At 43.8% G+C, this 21201-nt stretch overlaps 1 protein-coding gene across 7 annotated transcripts in view; it reads right to left on the bottom strand.

Annotated features, from left to right (window-relative positions):
* Nucleotides 1-21201, bottom strand: part of LYST (lysosomal trafficking regulator) — a 103792-nt gene that overhangs the window by 58272 nt on the left and 24319 nt on the right. For 2 of the 7 annotated variants that reach the window (XM_040698265.2, XM_046939485.1), the window contains exons 1-4: nt 19806-19925; nt 3954-4038; nt 2548-2746; nt 340-430 (exon numbers count right to left, since the gene is read on the bottom strand). In XM_040698265.2, the coding sequence (XP_040554199.1) occupies nt 340-430; nt 2548-2739 (283 nt within the window). In that variant the 5' untranslated portion in view covers nt 2740-2746; nt 3954-4038; nt 19806-19925. Of the gene's footprint in view, nt 1-339; nt 431-2547; nt 2747-3953; nt 4039-7709; nt 7822-18325; nt 18804-19805; nt 19926-20144; nt 20245-20284; nt 20437-21201 lie in introns of those variants that run through there. The other 5 variants (XM_046939482.1, XM_046939484.1, XM_015284416.4 and 2 more) reach the window with 5 other exon arrangements.

The raw sequence follows: 21201 nt of genomic DNA, 5'->3' as shown, positions 1-21201 counted from the left end.
TTCCAGTCTTTGCCATATCACCTGAAAAGCAAAAAACCAACCCACAAACAACAGAAAATGATCTCACCCACAGTTCAGATACACAGTAATATGAGTATCAGCTCGTACATAAACCAAGAGCCTTAACCTTGTCTGTACAATTTTCCTTGTATGTTGACAGAGCACTGGTATTTTTAAATTTAATTTCTTTGTAGAATTACCACCTTCATTCTATATTAAGAGGCCATGGGCAATGGACATGGACACAGCAGACTTCTGTTCCTTAGCTGGCAATACTAGAATACAAATACAATGCATGACATTTTCTAGATCCTTAATACTGTAAGCAATAAATCTTACCTACTGCTTTTTCTTCTTGGACAGGGATTTTCCAGACCAGTGGCAGAAGTGACAGAAGGAGGGTCAGAAGCTCTTCTCGACATGTCAGCTCCTGTGTGTGGAAGGAAAAAAAAACAACAATCTTTTGTATCTTCTCCCTTCCCCCCACCAAGAGATGAATCCTCCCGTTTATTTTAATAAGCTATAAACATTCAGTTCCCTGTGTCTTCTTGCTGTTCTATGCAGAACTGGAAAGACAACCTAATTGCAAAGAGTGCTATAATCACTAACTGGAGCCAATCAGAAAGCTTCTGAAATATATATTGAACTTTTTCAACTCTTCATATAAAAAGCTCTTCAAATCCTTTTTATTGAACAAATTCCTCATCCACCACAAAAGAAAACTAGGAAGTTAAAGTTGAAAGCAAATAAGAAGGTGGAGAATTCCAACAATTCACTGGTTGCTTTACATCACTATCAGTATGGTTTCAGTGCTAAAAGCAACAAAAAAAACCCCATGAAATTCTATCCCCTACTCCCCCATTCAGAACCTCAGCATTTTTGTAGCTGACATCATTCAGTGACATGCAGCTGAAGCAACAATCTTTCCCAAAAATTCAAGATGTCAAATAAATTAAGGTGTGTGAAGATAAGCAACAATTTTGGTAAGAAGCTGCAACATTATGTTAAGAAGCTTACTCAACTTGCTTTTAACTGAAGATTAGAATTTAAGAGTGCCTTGAAATGTTTGCATACACCCTTATCTACAGAGATTTGAGATTCAGAGTCCTTAAAAAGGCATTTGCAAATGTTAAGAGGTAGAATAAAGTGAAAAACCTACTATTATAACTTCACAAGCCACCTATTTTAGAGATAATCTACTTGAAATATTTAAATATTCTGTGCATGTTTCTTACTACAATTTTAAGAAATTAAGATACTGAGCTAAATGAGTCAGTAAGTAAAACTGATTATGGATGACAAAGCAGCATCAACTTCTTTTTGTTCAGAGAGGTGGTGGAAGCCCTGTCCCTGGAGACATTCAAGGTCAGACTGGACCAGGCTCTGAGCAACCTGACCTAGCTGTAGGTGTCCCTGTTCACTGCAGGGGAGTTGGACTAGAACATCTTCAAGCGTCCTTTCCAATGCAAACACTTCTGTGATTCTACTTACATATAAAAAATACATTTCTTCATGCCAGTTAATTCACCTGGCTTGGTTCAAAGATCACTCCTCAACACTGATATGTCACCTGATCGTTCATTAAAAAAAAAAAAAAACAACCAAAAACAACAAACCAACCTACTCCCTTTCAGCCTTTGGATAAAACCAGCATACAAGAGTCAGGTCTGCACATTCCAAAGACTGAACCAGAAATGCATCATCACCATCAAGAACCTCACTACAAATTATTAGGTTGATAATGAAATTTCAATTAGATGTGGTTTCATAAGTTCACTTGTATTTGTTTCATCTTTTCCATTTCGGGATGGAAAGGAGAGATCTAGTAAATTGTACAACAAATGAAAATAAAAATTGAAAGAACAAAGCAAGTATATTTCAACTCAGTTTACTGAAGAGTCAAGTTTTAAAGTTTTGGAGCCTTTTCTAGTAATAACACTGCTAACAATGGATGGAATTCCACATATGATGGTAATTAGGAGGACTGAAAGATTTTTAACACTGCAGTTCCACTGTGAGATAGATCAAACTCAAATATCCATCTCCCATTCACATCACAATCAGTGAGAAAATGCAATTTTGTGAGCGGCTGTTATTTTCCTATGAAGTGCGATTGTTGAAAAATATATGCCTTTTTAACCAATAAACAAACCAGAAAGGTGTACATTTGGATTTTATTGCTTGAAAGTAACAAATGCTGGTTTTCATTACAGGTTAAGTAAGCAGACTCATTTCTCTCAAAAATTCTACCCTACTGCCTTTCTAACCAGCCAGTGAACTCAGGATTCACAGAGCTTAACTAGACAGGAGTTTAATAACCATCAGCATTGGCTGGCATATGGATAGCTATGTTTTCTTTTTTGTTCTTGCTGAAGGAGAGAACACAATTGTAATATAAACCTTTAAAACTTCTAGTCTAATTGACTCACACACTCAGACAAGCATCAAAAAGCAAGAAAATCAGCACTAAGGCAAATCCCTTATATTCAAAACAGTCAAGGCTCAAAACAAACAAAAAATTTATAACCAGGGAAGAAAAATTATTACCTGATCAATATTAGAGTTGAGTGTGGTAAGCAAAATAAACCCACGGCCTTGAACTAAGTACTGTCCCAGGGCAGCCATATGAGTTTCTTCCTCTTCATCTTCCCTGGCTTCTGCCCTCTGGACCACTGCATTGCACAGTCTGTTGACATCCGTCAAGAATTCCCGTGCCAGTGAGTTACTGGCACTGCTCATGTCTGAGCTGTAAGTAGAAAGCATGGAAAGAAATTCACCAGAAAATACATTTATTAAGGGAAAAAAAGAGGGAGAGAAGGTCATTCCTTGCAACTGCTTTCTCTCTGAAGCACAGAGGATCTGCAGGACTGAGGAATCAATATACTAACGTATGATGGAAGGGAACAGGAAAGATAAGCTTATTTCAGTGAGACTTCAGCTAACAGCCAGTGATCCCAAACATTCATTTTATAAACCTATTAGTTAAGTCTAGGACACACAGCAGTCCCTCACATTGCAAACATGAAAGTTAATGACTATTTTTAACTTAAACCTATCTTCAATCTTTATCTGCTTCTAAAAGACAGCAAAGGTAGCAATTAAACAGCACTGCATGGGAAATGCAGTCAAATATTTTATCTGAACACATTTCAGTGTTCATTATTCCAACAGTATACAGATTGTTTCAAGGGGGGAAAAAACCCCAAGAAATGAAGATAAAGTTGGACTTCGTAAATTTGATTTACTCTCCCTCCTCTCCCCCCAAGCACTTCCTTCAAAATAAGATTAACTGAGTGGGTGGCAGTCACTATCATGTACTCAATTCAAGATATTCATTCTGATGCACACGTTCAGGAGAAAATGCTAGAAGCATTGCTACTGACCCCTAAACTGATTCTATTTTAGGGAATACACACAAGGCACTCATACACTTTGTATATTCACTCTTACTAAGTAATGTTTCAAGTTCTCTTATACTACAAATGTTCTCATGGGTCAGCACAAGTACATGCTGAAAAGTTCAAAAAACAAGAAGCCAAAAGAAATGAGAGAGGCAGCTGTAAAAACTTGATCAATGGAGTCACTGGTGAAGGCAGAACAGAAGTAAGAATATTTAATCCATAGAAAACTCACTTAATGAATACTACAGCACTTTTAACTTCTTTTATTCCTGAACATGCAACTCAAGTGAAATCTTCAGAACTCAAATACTTTCACCATATCCAAGCCCAGAACATCCAAAATGGGAGCCAAATGGCCTAAGGTCATGGAAGTGTAATGAATGGATTAGTACAGCATGATCAGATAGCATCTACATACAAGTGTTAGGTGGAAAACTAGAGCTGGTTAAAAAAGAAGTTTGCTAGTGCTGATGGTGAAAAAGCTCCTTTTAGTGGCAAGGCTGAATACTTTACATATAATGACATTCTCTGAAGTAACAGAAAGACTCTTACCAGGATTACTTTGCCAGCTTAATACATTTAGCTTCTAATTGGAAGGAAAAGGAGATACTGCCAGGAAACGTCACTCCCAGTTCACCTGTTTAGAAAAAGTGAAAACGCATGATGTTTCATATGCAATTTTTAAAACAATTCATTCTGTGACAGCTATCTGAAGCTCCTTGAGGTTTTTTGAGCTTTCAAGTTCTCTTTTTCGTTATGACTCTGTGCACAAAATTCTATTACAGAGGAAATAACTGGTGCATACAAGGTAAGTCAACATAATAGAGTTAACTAGTTTTTAAAATGGAAGATGAGTGAGGTATGCAAGCTTAAGCATTTCCCTTTAGGAAAAAGTACAAACTCTTCAGTGCTGACTATCGGCATACATAACACTTCATGCACCTGCAGCTCTGGGACAAGCAATGGATATTAGGAGAACATAAATTACGCATTTGCACCAGCACCTGACTTCAATCCTATCCCTTTTTATCACTTTAAGCACTTGGGAAGCTGCAATTAATAAAACTGGAAAGGAACAGTATTGTGCCTGCTTTGCTCTTTGTCTCCAGAGAGCACACTGAAGCAATACAGAGTTCTCTTCTCCCTCTCATGCCTCCAACCCACTCCAGTACTACAGATGATCCAAACAGGCAACAAATCAGTGCTCCTCAGCATACTTTGCGCCTCCCAAGTTTTGAGCTGTAATTAGTAGTGAAGAAAAGACCAAGAGGGAGAATCTCCTAATTCAATCCAGATGTACCCGAAATAGCAAGTCCATTACCCCAAGCAAACGCAATACCTGAATGTGTCAACACAACACACATAGCAGCCTTGTTTCTGTGAACTCTGTGTGAAGGGCAAATATCATCTCCACAGCAACTCAAGGAAAATTACTGCTATAGAGAATAAGCATTTACATAGCTCCAACATGCAGTATTCTTTGCTGTAAGCCAAGCTGTCAAAGGGCTTCATTTTTCTATTTGAAAACGTGGAGTTTCTAGTTAGTAAGCTTTTTCCACACATCTTTACAGTGGATTCAGCCTATGGAAAAAGAAACCTAATCTTTCTTAAATATTTTTACTTAAGCAAGACTAAAAATCTCCTTAAATATACTTAAAACTCTTATGTATGGTTTCCTCTGGCAGGTTAAATATTTTCTCTGCTGTCTCCTGCTGCACCTGTTAGCACATAGACATGTACGTATATGAATTGTGCAAACATACACCTATTCCAGTGTCCACAAATTGAGGCGCTCCAGTTGCAAGCTGATATAACCACCAAAATCCCATTCTCTGGAGGGGTTAAGAGTCAGAAAGGCATTTCTTATCAGTAGAAACGTGAAGGCTCTAATCAAGAAAAGCCCCCAGATCATTCAACTACAAAGGTCTCTAGGTGAGTGTTCAAAAGACATGTTCAGAATTGTGGGTAGAAAAAAAAAAGATGAAGATAGTAAATCAAAAAAGGAAAAGGATAAATTTATGACTGTAGCACTCATAGGAATGAAAGGAAAACTTGGCCAAATTAGCCTTACAACTGTGACAGAGTATGAACATTGGGTAAAAGGCTTCCATGGGTTTCCCAGGCGAGCTCTTTGTGTTGCTCCAAGAACCCAAAAGGGAGCCAATTACATTTCAACTAGAGCCTTGCAGAACATCAACTTATTCTTACAGCCAACATCTACAGCTCATCCCAACTGAACGCCTTAAGCAACTCACAGATTTTACACTTGCAGCAGTCTTTATTGAAAGATATGAAAGAGATGCTGTTCACTATGTTTGAGAGTCCTTCTTTCAGAAACTTCAGTCTCCCAACTTCCCACACTGCATGCACTTTTCCAAAGATCAACAAATTGGCAATGCTCTACCACAAGGGTGCATTCTCAACGTCACTAGTAAGAAAAAGCACTATTTTATTAATCCTAATTGCAAAAAGATGTCAAGCACACTTTCTTAATGCACGAAGTCCATATGTAATTGGTAAGGAAATAAGATAACTTCATTCTACACTACAGAAAATAATTTATGGCTACCAGGCCAGATAACAAAGCACTTTTGTTTAGATAGATTTATTGGAACAAATGCTAGCTGCTTCTCACTTGTGGCCTTCCACTACTTGAAGGGAGTGTATAAACGGGAGGGGGAACGGTTGTTTACAAGTGTGCATAGTGACAGAACAAGGGGGAATGGTATTAACTGAGGCGGGGAGGTTTAGGTTAGATATTAGGAGGAAGTTTTTCACCCAGAGGATGGTGACACACAGGAACAGGTTGCCCGAGGAGGTTGTGGATGCCCCATCCCTGGAAGCATTCAAGGCCAGGCTGGATGTGGCTCTAGGCAGCCTGGTCTGGTGGTTGGCGACCCTGCACATAGCAGGGGGTTGAAACTGGATGATCATTGCAGTGCTTTTCAACCCAGGCCATTCTATGATTCCATTTCTTTCCCTTCACTTAAGAATCACAGAATGCCTTGGGTTGGAAGGACCCTAAGGATTACAGAGTTCCAAGTCCCTGCCACAGGCAGGGTTGCCAGCCACCAGATCTGGTGGTAGACCAGGCTGCCCAGGGCCCCATCCAACCCGGCTTTGAATACCTCCAGGAAAGGGGCAACCACAATCTCTCTGAGCAGCCTGCTCCAGCACCTCACCACTCTCTCCATAACATATTCCCCCAACATCTAATCTAGATCTCTCCTCCCCCTTGTCCTATCACTATCTAAACAGACTCATTGCACACACATCCTTGGAAATGCAGCTTCAGATGTATGTACCCTCACTGTTCATCCTGTCTCAAAGCCAGACACAAAGAAAAAAAACAAGAACTGAGAAATCATTTAAAAATTTCAACAAAAGCTGCATTTGCACAGACAGCCTTCTTACATGTTTGTTTGATCAGTGACTTAAGCTCTTAAGCCACAGAGCTTTTAAAACAAGCTCACTGACCAATTTACTTCACTGATGCTTTAACACAACAAACACTGCAGAAGGCTTTTCCCTCCCTCAGAAAAAAAACAAAAAGACAAGCAAGCAAAGAACAAACTTACCCACATCCTAAGGTCCCAGCCTGCTTATCACCTTTCCTTTCTTTTGCAGATAGCGGCACACTGACACTGCACCCACATGGCATGGCATTTCCTCTTACTCAGAAAGTGTGTCACCTACTTTGCTTTAGGTAGGAACCACTGTACTACAGTATTTTTTGTTTGCTGAAAATGACATATCCTTAATTGCCACAACGCCTGGTAATACGGAAATAGATGTGGTGCAAAGCACTACTACTGAGGTAAAGTGCCTTCACCTGGATTTGAACTTCAGAGAGAACATATCAGGGGAAAAAGTTACCCAAAATAAATGACAGGAATTAGGCCACAAGAGAACAGCAAGAAACCTACCAGAATCTCAGTTCAGCACTGCTGAGCACACGTGTAATGGGATTGTTACAGCTCTGAAAGACAACGTGTCAGGACTTCCTACTGCTAGTCCTGAAATAAACGCACATCCTTACATTCCATCTCACCTCCAAGAATATGAACATTGTATTCCATAAGAAACACCACCAAAATAATACCCACTTCCAAGAGGAGAAATTCACAAGCATTAAAGCAAACAAATGGCTCACACTGTGAATGACCCAACATTCACATATAATCTCTTCACATCCATCTTTACACCATCCCCAGCTCAATCCCTATCACTTCTGCCCTCAAGTCCCTTTCTGGGCCAGCTCTCAAGGGCTGCATTTTCTATTTACTGGCATGGTACAGATCAGCTTACCTGCAATTGAAACTTGTGGTTCCTACTGACTTCATTCTATTTTCATGAAGTTGTTCATCACTTTGAGCATTTTTAAGTATAGGAACACCTTGTACTTTGGTGGGCTTTACATCTTTGAAAGAAAATAGCAAAAGCATTCCTTAAATAATTTAAACCACAGTGGAACTTGAGACCAATTGTTCAGTGCTGAATACTGGGTCATGAGCATACCACCTTATACAGTGCTACAGATCAGATAGTGTTATCTCTGGCATCAGTGCAATGTGGGGGAATGGCAAAAAATTAAGGAAGTCGTGGCCAGAGCTATTACTGTGTGAATTTTGCCTTGTACTTGGTTATCTTTTCAGCAACAGACTGCCCGGAAAGACCTGGAAAGTCCAGTAATGTAATAAAAATACTAATTACCAAAGAATTATAGCAACATTATAATAACGTTATAAACTAAGCCAAATTAGGTCCAAATGCCATAATATAATTTCAAATAATTGCATTCTGTAACTGTTGTCCAGCAGCCACAGGAAGGGTTAGAGGTGAGGCAAACTTTGGTGCAGGTCCCTAGATGAACACAAGGTCCCAAATTAGAGCTCTAACAAACCCACTTCTCCAGGTCTTTTCTCACTATTAATTTCACAGAACTAGCAAAGAAGAGCAAGTAATAAACTACTCGAATCTCCTCTATATGTTATGAGGCAGATGTCAAATTCCTACCAATTACAGGCTGCTCAAGATCAGCCCAAAACGACCATGCCAAGGACTACTCATATAGCTGCACTGTCAGGCTACAGTGTCTGAGTAAGACAGGAGTTGTATGTATCGAGCAGGTGTGAATGACAGGCAGGAAGCACTTGAAAGCCTGGATTTCCTGTAGCCCATTATTATCTTTCATAAAAACAGCCTTGTATGTTAAAGCTACACATGATATAATGCAGCGATGCACTGCACTGAAGGAGTGATAGCCATGTTTATAAGAATAGCCATATTTATAAGAAGAATAATCTTAAGAGAAGTTATCTCACCAACCACACAAGAGTAGAGAGTGTCTGCCACACAAAGCCAGGTGTTTCTTTACTCTCAATACTCTGTTCCAGGTAAGAGACAAATGCTGCCCAAACCTTACACAAAGACACAGCTGCAAGTTCTCTGTCGAGTACAGAGTACAGTGGGGTTATACTGTCAGAAGGTATTAAAATCAACACTTGGGAAAAACATTCTCTAGATAAGCTATTGCACTGCAGCTATTTCTGATCCCAATCTGTAGCTGTTTTACTCATTCTTTATAACAAAGAATATGGAAATAAAGTCACCACTGGTTAGTCAATGCTACGGTTACACTATAGAGTATTCATTCCACGTAGTAAATGCTTGTCCCAGCCTCACTCACTGCTTATACTTCACATTTACAGGTCACAGAATACACTTGCGACCTCATCAACGACTCTGACATTTGTGTGATAACATTAACTATGATTTTCATCTCATTTCCTTTGGCGTTACACCCTCAGTGTAAGCTCTGGCTTCTGTTAGCAAAGGACTACAGAGATGACCAAGAGCAGCAGCAAACCACTGACAGGCACTCCACAATAGGCTTTTGCAACTGTAACAGGCCGCCAGGTTTACTCTCGAAATTGTTTGCCTTGACACCAACAGACATCACATTTGACTCCTTGGTGAGGAAACGTAAGTAAAACCCGAAGCGAATGCACTGTAGAAATTAGCATTCTTCCTTTTCTGTCCTTTTGACATCATTCAAAACTTGACACAGGCTAGAAACAAATACCAGCTGACCCTGTCAGGGGTTACACAGCACAAACCCAAGCCTTTCAGAAAACAGTACCCGCAATTCAAGCTGAGCATCAGCAGAAGACTCGAGAGGCTTCGATACCTGGTTTGTAAAAACACAAGGAATTCAGCCAAAAGCATAGCTTAAAAACAGGTAGTGAACATTTGCTAACCGTCCATCAGTACTGACTATTCAAAAACAAGAGCAAACAAGTAAAAACAAGACACTTCTGTTGATTCTCAAAGCAGACACATCAGACAACGCTCTCACACTGCAAAAGATCTCCTAATTACTCTCTATTTCCAACCATTTTCTGCTCTGTTCTTTGCTATCGTTTATTAACTACCAGTGATTCCGTGAGCAGACAGTCTATGAAGACAGCACTGTATCAACCATTAACCTACACGTGAAAAGCTGCTTCCCAGGATAGAATCATAGAAAGGCCTGGGTTGAAAAGGACCACAATGATCATCCAGTTTCAACCCCCTGCTATGTGCAGGGTCGCCAACCACCAGACCAGGCTGCCCAGAGCCACATCCAGCCTGGCCTTGAATGCCTCCAGGGATGGGGCATCCACAGCCTCCTTGGGCAACCTGTTCCAGTGTGTCACCACCCTCTGGGCAAAAAACTTCCTCCTAATACCTAACCTAAACCTCTCCTGTCTCAGTTTAAAATGAGGATACAGAATTTTTCTTAAGACTACAGGGAGATATGAGTTTTACTTTTTTTTCCCCTCCAATGTCTGACATAGTCGTGTTTCATTAAGGACCTCACTAACCAGCATTTAGTCTTCTGGGCAATCCACTAGGTCACTAATAGAAGTGAATAAGTATGCTCACTACCTTAGGAAAAATAATGTATGCACTGTGTTTTTCACTAACCAGGGAAACACGCCAAGCTCCCAGTACAGTAAACAAGTATTACTTTAATAACCATTGTTAAGCACACTGAGATCTGCAGAGCAATAGCACTGCTGCATATACAACTTGTTTGTATGTGTAACCATCCAACTAACACTACAATCACATAAAATCAGAAGATATTCAGCATCTTTCTCACGTCAGTGGGATGCTTGTCTTGCAAGCCACAAGTCAGAAAGGTCTGCTTCTATAAGCACCTTAAGACTCCTGCAAACATGCAGTCTGCTTATGTTCCACTGCCTAACAATTAAAACTTTAATCACTGAAGCTCAATGTTTATACAGCCTGAGAATTAAGAGATAACGTGCTTTCACATCCAATTTGTGGTAGAAATCTTACAGTTTGGGGAATTGCAATACCCATATTTCCTAAAAACAAACTAACAAAACCACTCCACAACAAAAAAAAAAGTCCTTAAATAAAAATGCTTCCTTTAATACGGTGTACAGCCAGCTACCTGCATCCCAGTGCTTCCTAAGCCAGCAATTCCTGTTCTAAGTCAGACAAATGCTATGCTAAATCCGGTCAAATTAAGGAAATAGGCACTTTCCAAAGTATCCATCACATAGGTATAAACAAGCCAGCAGGCCTCCATTAGCAAACACACCTAAGGCTGCAGGCACCTAGAGATGCACTAAAAGACATGAGACGTTCAGGCAAGTCAACCTCTCAGTTTCAGAAGTGTCGTTCTTCTGATGGAGATCCAGACCTGCACTGCACCACACAACATAAAGAGCTAAAGAAAAACAAACCAAAAACATCTTTCCTCATCCCCAAATCACCTTTTGCTGTATGTGTATTGTGACGTATTTTTATCATTCCGAGTTTTTTGGGTGTGCTTGTTTAGAAAGGGAAATGACCCAAGTGATTCTTCTGGGCACTGAGTTTCTGCTTAAACTCTGGCAAAATTACTTCTGAAAATAAAAAAGCTGGCCATGTTTGCAAAGTATAACGTAGTTTCTGTGATGTGTTCTTACTACCAGTGCTCTGCCCAAGACTGCTTCCAGAATCTCTTATCTCTGGCATAACCATTAGTAACAGCACCTCTGAACAAGGGACAGAAGCACAAATCAAAAATGTATGAATGTGCATCTTGGTTGCATATTAAAAAAATCCCATTTTCCTGTTGGAGAGTTTCTAAAGTGTAATCTTATGACACTACATCCATTCTGAGCTCTGATTTACACTGCTAGTGTATCGGCATACATTTTGTTATTCTGACAAAGCTACCTCAGTCCCTGAAGTGGAAAACCTCCTAATGGCCATGAAGTTCATTAGCTTGTCCTACAAAGCAAATGCAGACTAGGAGTTCAAAACAGCAAGTTTCTAATTATTTAGCTGCCAGTGACTATAAAGGGATGGTAACTATTAGCAGTACACGGGAGATGGGAAACCAAGGCAAGAATAACAGTAAGGTCTAACAAATTGCTCTGAAGAGGCCACACAACCAGGGAGAATCAACACAGAACAGAGAACTTGGCACGGAAATAGCAGGTGATAAGTGATCTTAGAGCCCTGAAAGGAGACTAGTTCACCAAATGCAACCTAAATGCAGACTTGCCCATGTACAAGCAATGATCTGCATGATGTTTTAGAGGTCTAACTCCAAAGTCATAATGACAGAATTACAGAACATACAGGTTGGAAGGGACCTCAGGACATCATCAGGTCCAGCCCCCTGCTAAAGCAGCTTCCCTACAACAGGTTGCACAAGAAAGTGTTCAGGTGGGTCATGAATATCTCCAGAAAAGGAGACTTCACAGCCTCTCTGGGCAATCTGTTCCAGTGCTCCGTCACCCTCACAGTCAAGTTTTTCCCTCATGTTTGTATGGAACTTCCTATATTGCACTTCCTATATTGCCCACTGCCCCTTGCCCAGTCTTTGGGCACGGCAAGGAAGAGCCTGGCCCCATCCACTCGACTCTCGTTCATTAGGTATTTATGCACTTTGATAGGATTCCCTCTCAGACTCATCTTCTCTAGGCTGAACAGTCCCAGGTCTCTCTGCCTTTCCTCATGTGGAAGATGCTTCAGGCCCCTCATCATAAAGTAAGAATTCTGGCATCTATCGTGATGAAACTCCAGGACAGACCAACGATTTCAGTGATAGCCTTAATCACTAGGGATTCAGTTCAAGGTGAGAACACACAGCAGAGTCTGTACAAGTGTACAATGGAGGACAAGCTACATGTTATTCAAACCTTACAGGGCTAACAGACTTATCTAGTTCCTCTTCAGTGTCAGTTGTCCTCCCCAGCATCATATCTGCAAGCTAATGCCTTTTGGCCCACCATTATGCTAAGTACTTCATTAATGGCATGAGCAATGGTTTCCCATATTTTCCATCAAATCCTTGGCATAATTTCATGTAGCACCTTAAGTTAGCTATCCCACTTTGTCAGGAAGTAGGACGTTTTTAGAACATCTCATTAACATCAATCCAATGAATTTTGATGCAGATTTTGGTGCACCACAGGCTACTGAAGTGTCCACAGCAGCAAAAACACAAACAACTTTTCCAGCATTTAACTTAAACTACAACAGCTTATCCAATTTGATTGTGAAGCAATCAACATAGGACAAATTGTACACAAGAAGTATATTATGTTGCTGCAATATCAAGAGGTTTAAGAAGCAAATGTTAAACCTGAGACATGTGGCACCTGCAAATCCTTCCTGTACTTAATATTTAACTTTCCAGAAGTATCCTGGGGACTAAAATTAAGTAAGTGCCAACTCTCTACTCTATTTGTAGAACATCATGTAAGAAAGGGGAAATCTGTTGGTAAAAAACCATCATGCTTTAATAACTCAGTGTCGAGCTAGATTTTTCACATATAAATACCTACTTGATACATATGACCATTATTTCAAAGAGATAGTGGATGAGATTAAGAGTTCTTAAAGATTGAAGTTGTTTTTGCTGTAATAATGGGCAATGCAAGTTGTCACAATGGAGAAGAGCAATACTATACTAACTTTGTGCTAAGGCGGCAGCTGAGTTAAACTAAGTGCACAGTGTTAGAGAAGTTTTTCTTGCTGACTTTCAGCAACCCAGTAGGTCCCACCTTGAGCTATGAAGCTCTGCATCCCCTTTACAAGTTAGCAGACTACCAACAATTTCCCTCTATTGAGTTTGAACAGAATATCACTGCAACAGTATATAGCAAAGAATCCTTCTGCTTAGCTGCATACTACACAAGTGTTTTGGGACAGCTTCTCAACTCAATATGCAATTTCATTGAGTCATCAACCAAAATGAAACACCTGGACGTGCATTCTTGTTAAGGCTGAAATCAAGTTGAAAGAAAACATGACTCATCTAGAAGATAAATGCAGCACTGATGAAAGACCGGTTCCCAAGCAGCTACCTACACACAAGTCACACATTAACACCATACATAGTATATGCTGTGTACAAGTAATGCTAAGCTTGTGGTTTCCTATTACCCAAAACAGTAACTACAATAGAGTTGTCAGCCATGCTATGTGCATTCCAAGTTATTTAATTGTACATCTTTCAGACCAATGCCTGCAGGCAGAGAGAATAAACACGCCTTAGAAAAGGCACGGTGAAAGCTGTGGGTCTTCAAAAGTAATCACTGCAACATTAACTGTGTTCAAAACTAACAAGCCAGTCTCTGTGACAGCAAGCGTAAGATGTTCCAAAGAGGAGTCCCACCACACCGTTAGTAATACCATGAAAACATGAGAGACAAGCCAGGTTAGCACAAGCAGAGAAGACAAGCATGTGTTCCAGATCTTATCTGAAGGGCAACATCTGTAAGGAGCACGTGGTGCCAAAGAAAAGAGCTGAAAAATACTCCAACACAAGACAAGTTATGTAGAAAAATAAACTATGGAAGACCATGACATCGTTTCAAAAGAAAACCAGAGGATGAAGAACTTTGGTAAAGCATTCGGAAAAGACTGAAATTGCACAGCTCCCAAGTAACATGTGTTCAGAATGCTCCCCAGAGTGCTACATTCTCCACCTGATTAAAAACAAGGCATGTAATACTCAATACCTTCTTCCAAGCTTTAGATTTGATTCATATCCCCAGAAGAGATCAGAGAGAACGACCCGACAGCCATGGTTGCACAGCAATGACTGACTAAGACTAAATTCCACAGGCTGTGAACAGCAGCAGGAAAGAAAGCAGGTACCGCAGAAGGTACGTCTGAAGTTCAGGGCCTCTCCAGCAGAGAGCCAGCCAAGACTAACTCCTGCAAGGTGCGTCCCACCTTGCAAAGACTCTCCTTCCCTGTTCTGCAGGATGGCACATCAAGCGGTCTCCAACACAGATGGAAGAAACGGTGCAGATGTGATGCAGAACACACCGCATCCACCTGGAAATGACTTGAAGCATCTAACGTGCTACTCAAACTGTGAGCTGGAAGACCGTGCACATCCTTCTCTAATTTGTAAGACGATACATTCTGATTGCAACAATGCTCAGCAAGATTAAAGAGGGAAGAAAAAAGAGGAAAGAGTTGAGCTGTGTCTTGAGGCACTCTTGCTGAAGAGGTATGAGTGAGAATATTCTATTCCTGAAACTGAAAGCTGTATTGTTAGGGGATTAAAATTAGAAAGTATGGTGCTGAAGATAAACTTGGCCATTGTTACTGAGGTACTCACGCAGAGCAATTGAATAAGACAAGAAGGTCCACGATCAGAGTCAAAGAAGGTCATTAACATGCAGAAGACTAATTCTGCTCCTGGGATTGTAAAAAATTGGTTTGTGAAATCCATGTTTTCTAGCAGTAATCAGGAAGAGACAAAGCAGCAAGTAGCAATTCTGAAACTGACATGAAAATAACCCATCATTTCCCACAGTATTTAAGAGTTTCACACACTTGTTCCAGTTAAGCTCAGCATGTCGGCTTCCTTTGCAAGTGCAAGCAGCTTGACTTGCCCTAGGGAAGCTGACCCTGCACCTCTCAGGTTCTGCAGCAGAGACATCTGTTCCAGCTGTGCTGACCCTCCTGCACTGAGCTGCCTGCAGACAGCCAGCAGGACGACTACAGTCAAAAGGAGTCACATCAAACCTCACTTCAGGCAGCTTTTTCCCAGTAGAAATGCAAGTCAAACGGCTTACACTTAACCTCATATAATGCCTAAGCGTGAAATCTCCCACTATTCCTACTAATAGATAGATGGATGTTGAAGAAAATTTTGAAACACTGTAGGAAGCCCTAATTCCATCCAAAAAAACACAAAATAGTCTAACTTCAAGATGCCCTTCAAACTATAAACATCTATCACATATGAACACGAGATTTTAAGTGGATGAGGTAGTTTGGGAAACAAATTATGCCAGACGAAGACTGCATATACAGTGCAATAGTATTTTTGGTAACCAAGCACCGGAGTGTCTGTCTGAAATATTGACTCACAAAAATACATACTTCAACTCCTGAAATATTGCAATAAAAGTATGCTGTTGGACCTGTAGCAATTCCTGTAATACAATTCTAAATACCTGGAATATTTCCTTAAATCCTAAATATCTGCCTTGCTAGTTCTCTCTGGTCCAGAACAGAGACAGAACTATTCATCCCTTCACACTGCCATTTCTGTTAGCCATTCCTGACCCGGGCAGTTCATTAAGGCTGAACCAAATCAGTTGACCACAAGGTTGAAAGATGTAGTCAGGTGGTTTTGCCATTTATCTCCCTCAAGAACACAAATCTCCTCTCCATAATACTGGAGAGGGATGAACAAAGTCAGTCATCTGCCGAAATGGACTTGTACGAAATAAACAGTTTCAATGCTTCAAATGAAGCCTCACATTCAGCACCATCCAGCAATAATTCCCTTTTACGTTTCAATTTCCCACTTCCCAATTTTCTCTTGGGAAAGCAGAAGGGTTTTTCCTCTGCTGTCAGACGTCTGAAGAAGCAGGATATCTCCTCCCACCTGCATTCAGTACTCTGTGCTCACACACTTTCCCTTGCAGCAGTGACGCTTAATTGAAGTTGAGAAGCTGAATTGTGGGTAGAGAGAGGGAGAAGAATGAATAAACGTTAGGATTAACTGTGATTGTTATAGGATGTTGACCAGGCACCTGGCACAGACGCAGCCTACCAGGTACAAGTCTTCCAGCATCTTTCACAAGCCACCACTCCTCCCTTTCACCTTCTGCTCCCCCACCATCGCACCTCTCACATTCCCAGCAAGCACAGATGAGCTCTTTTGCTGCATACCAACCCACAGAGTGCCTCTCTGCTCCACGTGGCTCAAAGCACTACACAGACACTGCTGTGCGGGGATAAACCCACAGGACTGCAGTGAACTACACAAGCTCAGAAGCACAGAAGACAACTGCTTCAGTGCTTGTCTACTACATGGGCAGCACACAACACCCACAGCAGCAGCAGGCAGCAGTGAGTTAGGTGCTGGGAGGCAGAGGGCTAAGAATGGGCAGTAGAGAAGCAGTACCCAGACACAGATAGTGAAAGATGATGAAATGTGTAGTGGTGGCTTTCAAGCAAGCTGGTGCAATTTAAATATCCAGGAGCCAACATGCAACAGTTGCTTCTCTGGGTATCAAGAAATAACACTATCACAGTACTACCACATGGAGCGCAGCACTACATACCTCCCTCTTCTTCAACACACGACCAGGCATTCCCATGCACTAATTTCAGCACATCACGGAATAAACATTCTGAAATGCAATGTCTGAACCAGAAGAGGGAGAAAAAAAAATGGCAATCTGCTACATCGCACATTGCTTTATTAGTGCCTCCCAAATACCGACAGCTGACACAGACACCCCGCTCAGCCTAAGCAGAAGCCCCCCCTCCTGAGAGGCAGTGAGGGTGATGCTAAGCAGGGCTGCTCAGCCCACCCGGTTGCTCACTCCCTTTCTTCGCCATGCATTCACTACCACAGGTTTGTGAAAAACTATTTCTTTTTCCAGACAGATGATCCTTCTGTTGAATCACCACGCTGAGGGCAGTAAAGGCAAGCAGGCAGCTCTCCCCTGCAGCATTTTGGGGCTGCTGGGTCAGCTCAGCTGGCTCAGACAAATCAGAGCCATAGTAATGAAAACAAGCGCCTGGATCTCTTCTACCTGGTCTTGAAAACTGATTCACCACCTCCAAAACAGTGCATCATAGCAGCCGATAGCCGATATGAGCCCAATCACTTGATGAAGATTCATAGCCTTTTGATAACATCCAGCAATGACGCACCAGAACCACTGACACTCACAATCACCTTCAGCTGAAAAAGATGGTATAAAATGACCCCAAACAAATACAGTCTCCCCTTCCCCGCACACAACAATGTTTATAAACTAATACAAACTACTTTTCCCAAAACCTAAAGACGACCACACTGAAGGTGAACCAACGACCAGTATTAAACAGTGACATCTTGGGTGGCAGTCGCTACAGCTCTCCGCTAGGGCAGCTCTCCACTTAAGAAATGCACAGAGCCTCCTCAGAGAGGGACAGGAGAGACCTTGGTGAGGTCGTGCCCATGATGGCTGTTTACTCCAATCAAGTTAAATTCATCTGCAGAGGACAAGCAAGAGCATTTTTGGCAGCAAGTGCTTCCTGGCGCAACAGGCTCCTCTTATAGTATCATCATTCCACCCCATTTTCCCTCTGCTCCCTTCTACCCACAAAAGATAAGAACCAATTTTGGGTTCAGAATTCCTCTGTGCTGTGTTATCTTATTTGAAAAGATATCAGCACGATAACAGCAAAATTCTTCAAATAGAAAGGAAAGCCAAGTGTCTGCACAAGCTAAAAGGGTGTACAATTGTATATTAATAAGGAGGCACCATGAAAGAAATCACTGAGGGTAAAAAAGCCTCAGAACCGATAGCTTCCTGAAACATTTGTTAATATTTCATAGTGCTGAGCTTAACTCTAAAGAAAGTGAAATAAAAGCAGCAACATACTTGCGATAAGTGGTACCAACGTGCAGTTTCCCTTCCCTAATGTTTTGATACTCGGTGTTTTATTTCTCATCGCATCTTTTGCAACTGCTCAAGTGCTCTCAGTCTCTTTTCTCACTGTCTAGAGCTGCCCTACAAAGCAAAACAGAGGCGCACAGAAAGGCTGCAGGGGACTGAGAAAGGAAGGCGCAAAAGAAGCATTAGAGGAACCTAACTACATGGTTACTGATCCAACAGCAAATATTACAACTCAGCATTTGAAAAACAAAAGCGCTCTGAGTACGCTATAAAAACACTGATGGGGGGGAAGAGGGAAAGCCGGAAGGCGGTGACAAAAAACTCCACTGAAGAAACCCACGCACAGTTTTACAGAGCAGGTAACAACAAACGCCTTCCTGAGCTCTCGCTTCTAAATGCTGGTTTCAGAAGCACAGCAAGGGAAGGTATCGGCTTTTAACTTTCAAAATCCTCTTTCCAAAACCTGATGGGGAAGACAGAATGAAATTAAAACACCACACAAAAAGGCTTATTTCTCCTTATCTGTGACGAGGCAGGAAAGCATTCTTGTTCTTCGCTCGTTGAATATTTTAAGTGTCCAACAGAAACTCTTGGGGCCGTTACAGTGCACATTTCCTAAACTAATAGGATAGTCTCATCCTCACACGGCTGACGATGGTCTGCCAGCTTACAGTTAAAGAAGAGGAAACCCACCGTACTCGTATGGCTTCCCACACCCTGAGGCTCCATTCCAATAAAAGCTCCACGCAGAACCGCCTCCTGGCCAAGCAAGCAAATGCAGCCAATGTCAACAGATCCACCTCTCCTACAGATATTTCCTGCAGTTAAGTGTTGCAGGCATCTCCTCTCTGCTACCTGGCATACACACGAGTAAAAACCATCTCCTTACAGCTTCTGCCACACGTTATCACACCACCCCACAGGCAGCAATATGACCCTGGCAGCAGCATGGGTCTGTATCACTGACAAGTTTCCTCCAGATACTTTCACAGAGCCCTGACTGGCTCATGTAGCACTGCAGCCGAGGGTGCCTCCTGTCCCAGTTTCCACCTGGCTCCCATCTATACCCACATCGGATGCTTTCCCAGTTCCCAGCTCACCACACTCGATCACACAGCCAATCCAACCTCCTGACTTCTTCAGTCGCCCTGCTTCTCTTATACACAGCATTTTGTCCTCTGCTCCAGCACCTGCTCTCAGCTTACGAAGACGTAAGAGGCAGATCTGGGTTTCATTTGGGAATGCTGGAGAGTACCTAAATGCTACCCAGAGAAGCATCTCCACACGTTCTCCCCACGCCGGCCCCCGTGCCTGCAGAGTACCCACAGGAGCTCTCGTTGCTCCTCCGCCTGCTGTTTTCAGCGGGCACACAGGTGACAGCCCGGCTCGGAGGCCCCGAGCTCCGGCCAGGCGCAGCCCGCACCCGACTCGCCACCGCCGCCCCACCGCCGAGGGCCGCACGCACCGCCCGAACAGGAGGGCAGCGCTCCTCGCTTCCTTTCGGCAAAGCCGGAGGCCGCACGTCAGGACGGGCGCGCGGAGCGGCACTCGGGACCCGCGGAGCCTCCGGGGCCGCCCCTCCGATGGCCGCGGCCCGGCCCCTTCCCGGGCGGTCCGAGCCCCGCCTGCAGCCGCCGCTTCCGCCTCCCGCCGCGCAGCCGACGGCCTCCGCGGGCGTCTCCCAGCTGGCGCCGGTTAACAACGGGCTCGGCACCACGTAAGGAGCCTCGGCCCGCCCAGCCTGAACGCGACGCGGGCCCCGCGAGGCCGAGGCCGAGGCCGCAGTCGCCCGGCACCCCCTTACCCGCTCCTCGCCTCGCCTCGCCGCAGCCGCCGCGCGCGGCCGCCCGCCCCGCTCTTATCGCGCTGACAGCGGCCCATGGTGGGACCCGGCCCCGTCGCCCGGGCAACGCAGCGCCCGCCCCGCGCCCGCGCCCGCCCCACCTGACGCTGACGCTGACGCCGCCGCCGCCGCCGCCGCTCGCGCCCCCGCCGTTCCCTCTCCGCCAGCACCGGCGCGCGGAGGGAGGGAGGGAGGGAAGGAGCGGGCAGCGGGCTGCAGGGGAGGCGGTGTCACGCGCGCTCCGCAGCCAATGGGAGGGGTGTATGTCGGGGGGGTCCCCGTTGGGCGGGGTCAGCGCTGCCGGAGCCCCGCCCGCTGCCCGCCCGGCTCGGCGCCGGCTGGCGGCGCGTGCCACCTCTGGTGCCGGTTGCCGCGCGTTCCCCGAGCCGCGAGCGTGGCGTCGTGGGGCGCCGCGTACACGGGGCTTTGCGCGCAGCCGCGGCCTTGGCGTTCGGCTCCAGTGAATTCTCGAGGCGGGTGGGCTGCGGCGAGCGGGGCTCAGGCAGCTGGCTGAGAGCTGGCAGGAAGGCCCTGAGTGCCGCTTCCTGAGTGCCAAAGTCTGACAGACCCTTCCCGTACCTTGAAAACAAGCAAGGCTCACTGGGCACACACACATCACACCGCAGCGCACCCCTCGCTGCCTCGGGCCTCCCTGGAGCGTCAGCCTCGTGCTCCCTGGCCTCAGAGCGGGCCCCGTGCGGTTGGCACTTCACACCCTGTCTCAGGGTCCATGGGCGATTGCATGGATGAAAGGAGCCAGATATTGGAAAGCTCCAGGCACCAGGGTGATGTGGCCCACCTGCTGGTTAGCTTAGATGTATAGTATAGTACAGTATAGTATAGAATAGAATCATTACAGTTGGAAAAGACCACCAAGATCACCTGGTCCAACATCTAACTTACCCCCACCATGCCCACTAACCACGTCCCTCAGTGCTACATCCACACGCTTCCTGAACGCCTCCAGGGACGGTGACTCCACCACCTCCCTGGGCAGCCCGAGCCACTGCCTCACTGC

This window comes from Gallus gallus, chromosome 3 (genome assembly GCF_016699485.2).
Source record: "Gallus gallus isolate bGalGal1 chromosome 3, bGalGal1.mat.broiler.GRCg7b, whole genome shotgun sequence".
NCBI lineage: Eukaryota > Metazoa > Chordata > Aves > Galliformes > Phasianidae > Gallus > Gallus gallus.
The sequence above is the reverse complement of the archived record's forward strand: the minus strand, read 5'-3'. Positions and strand labels throughout refer to the sequence as shown.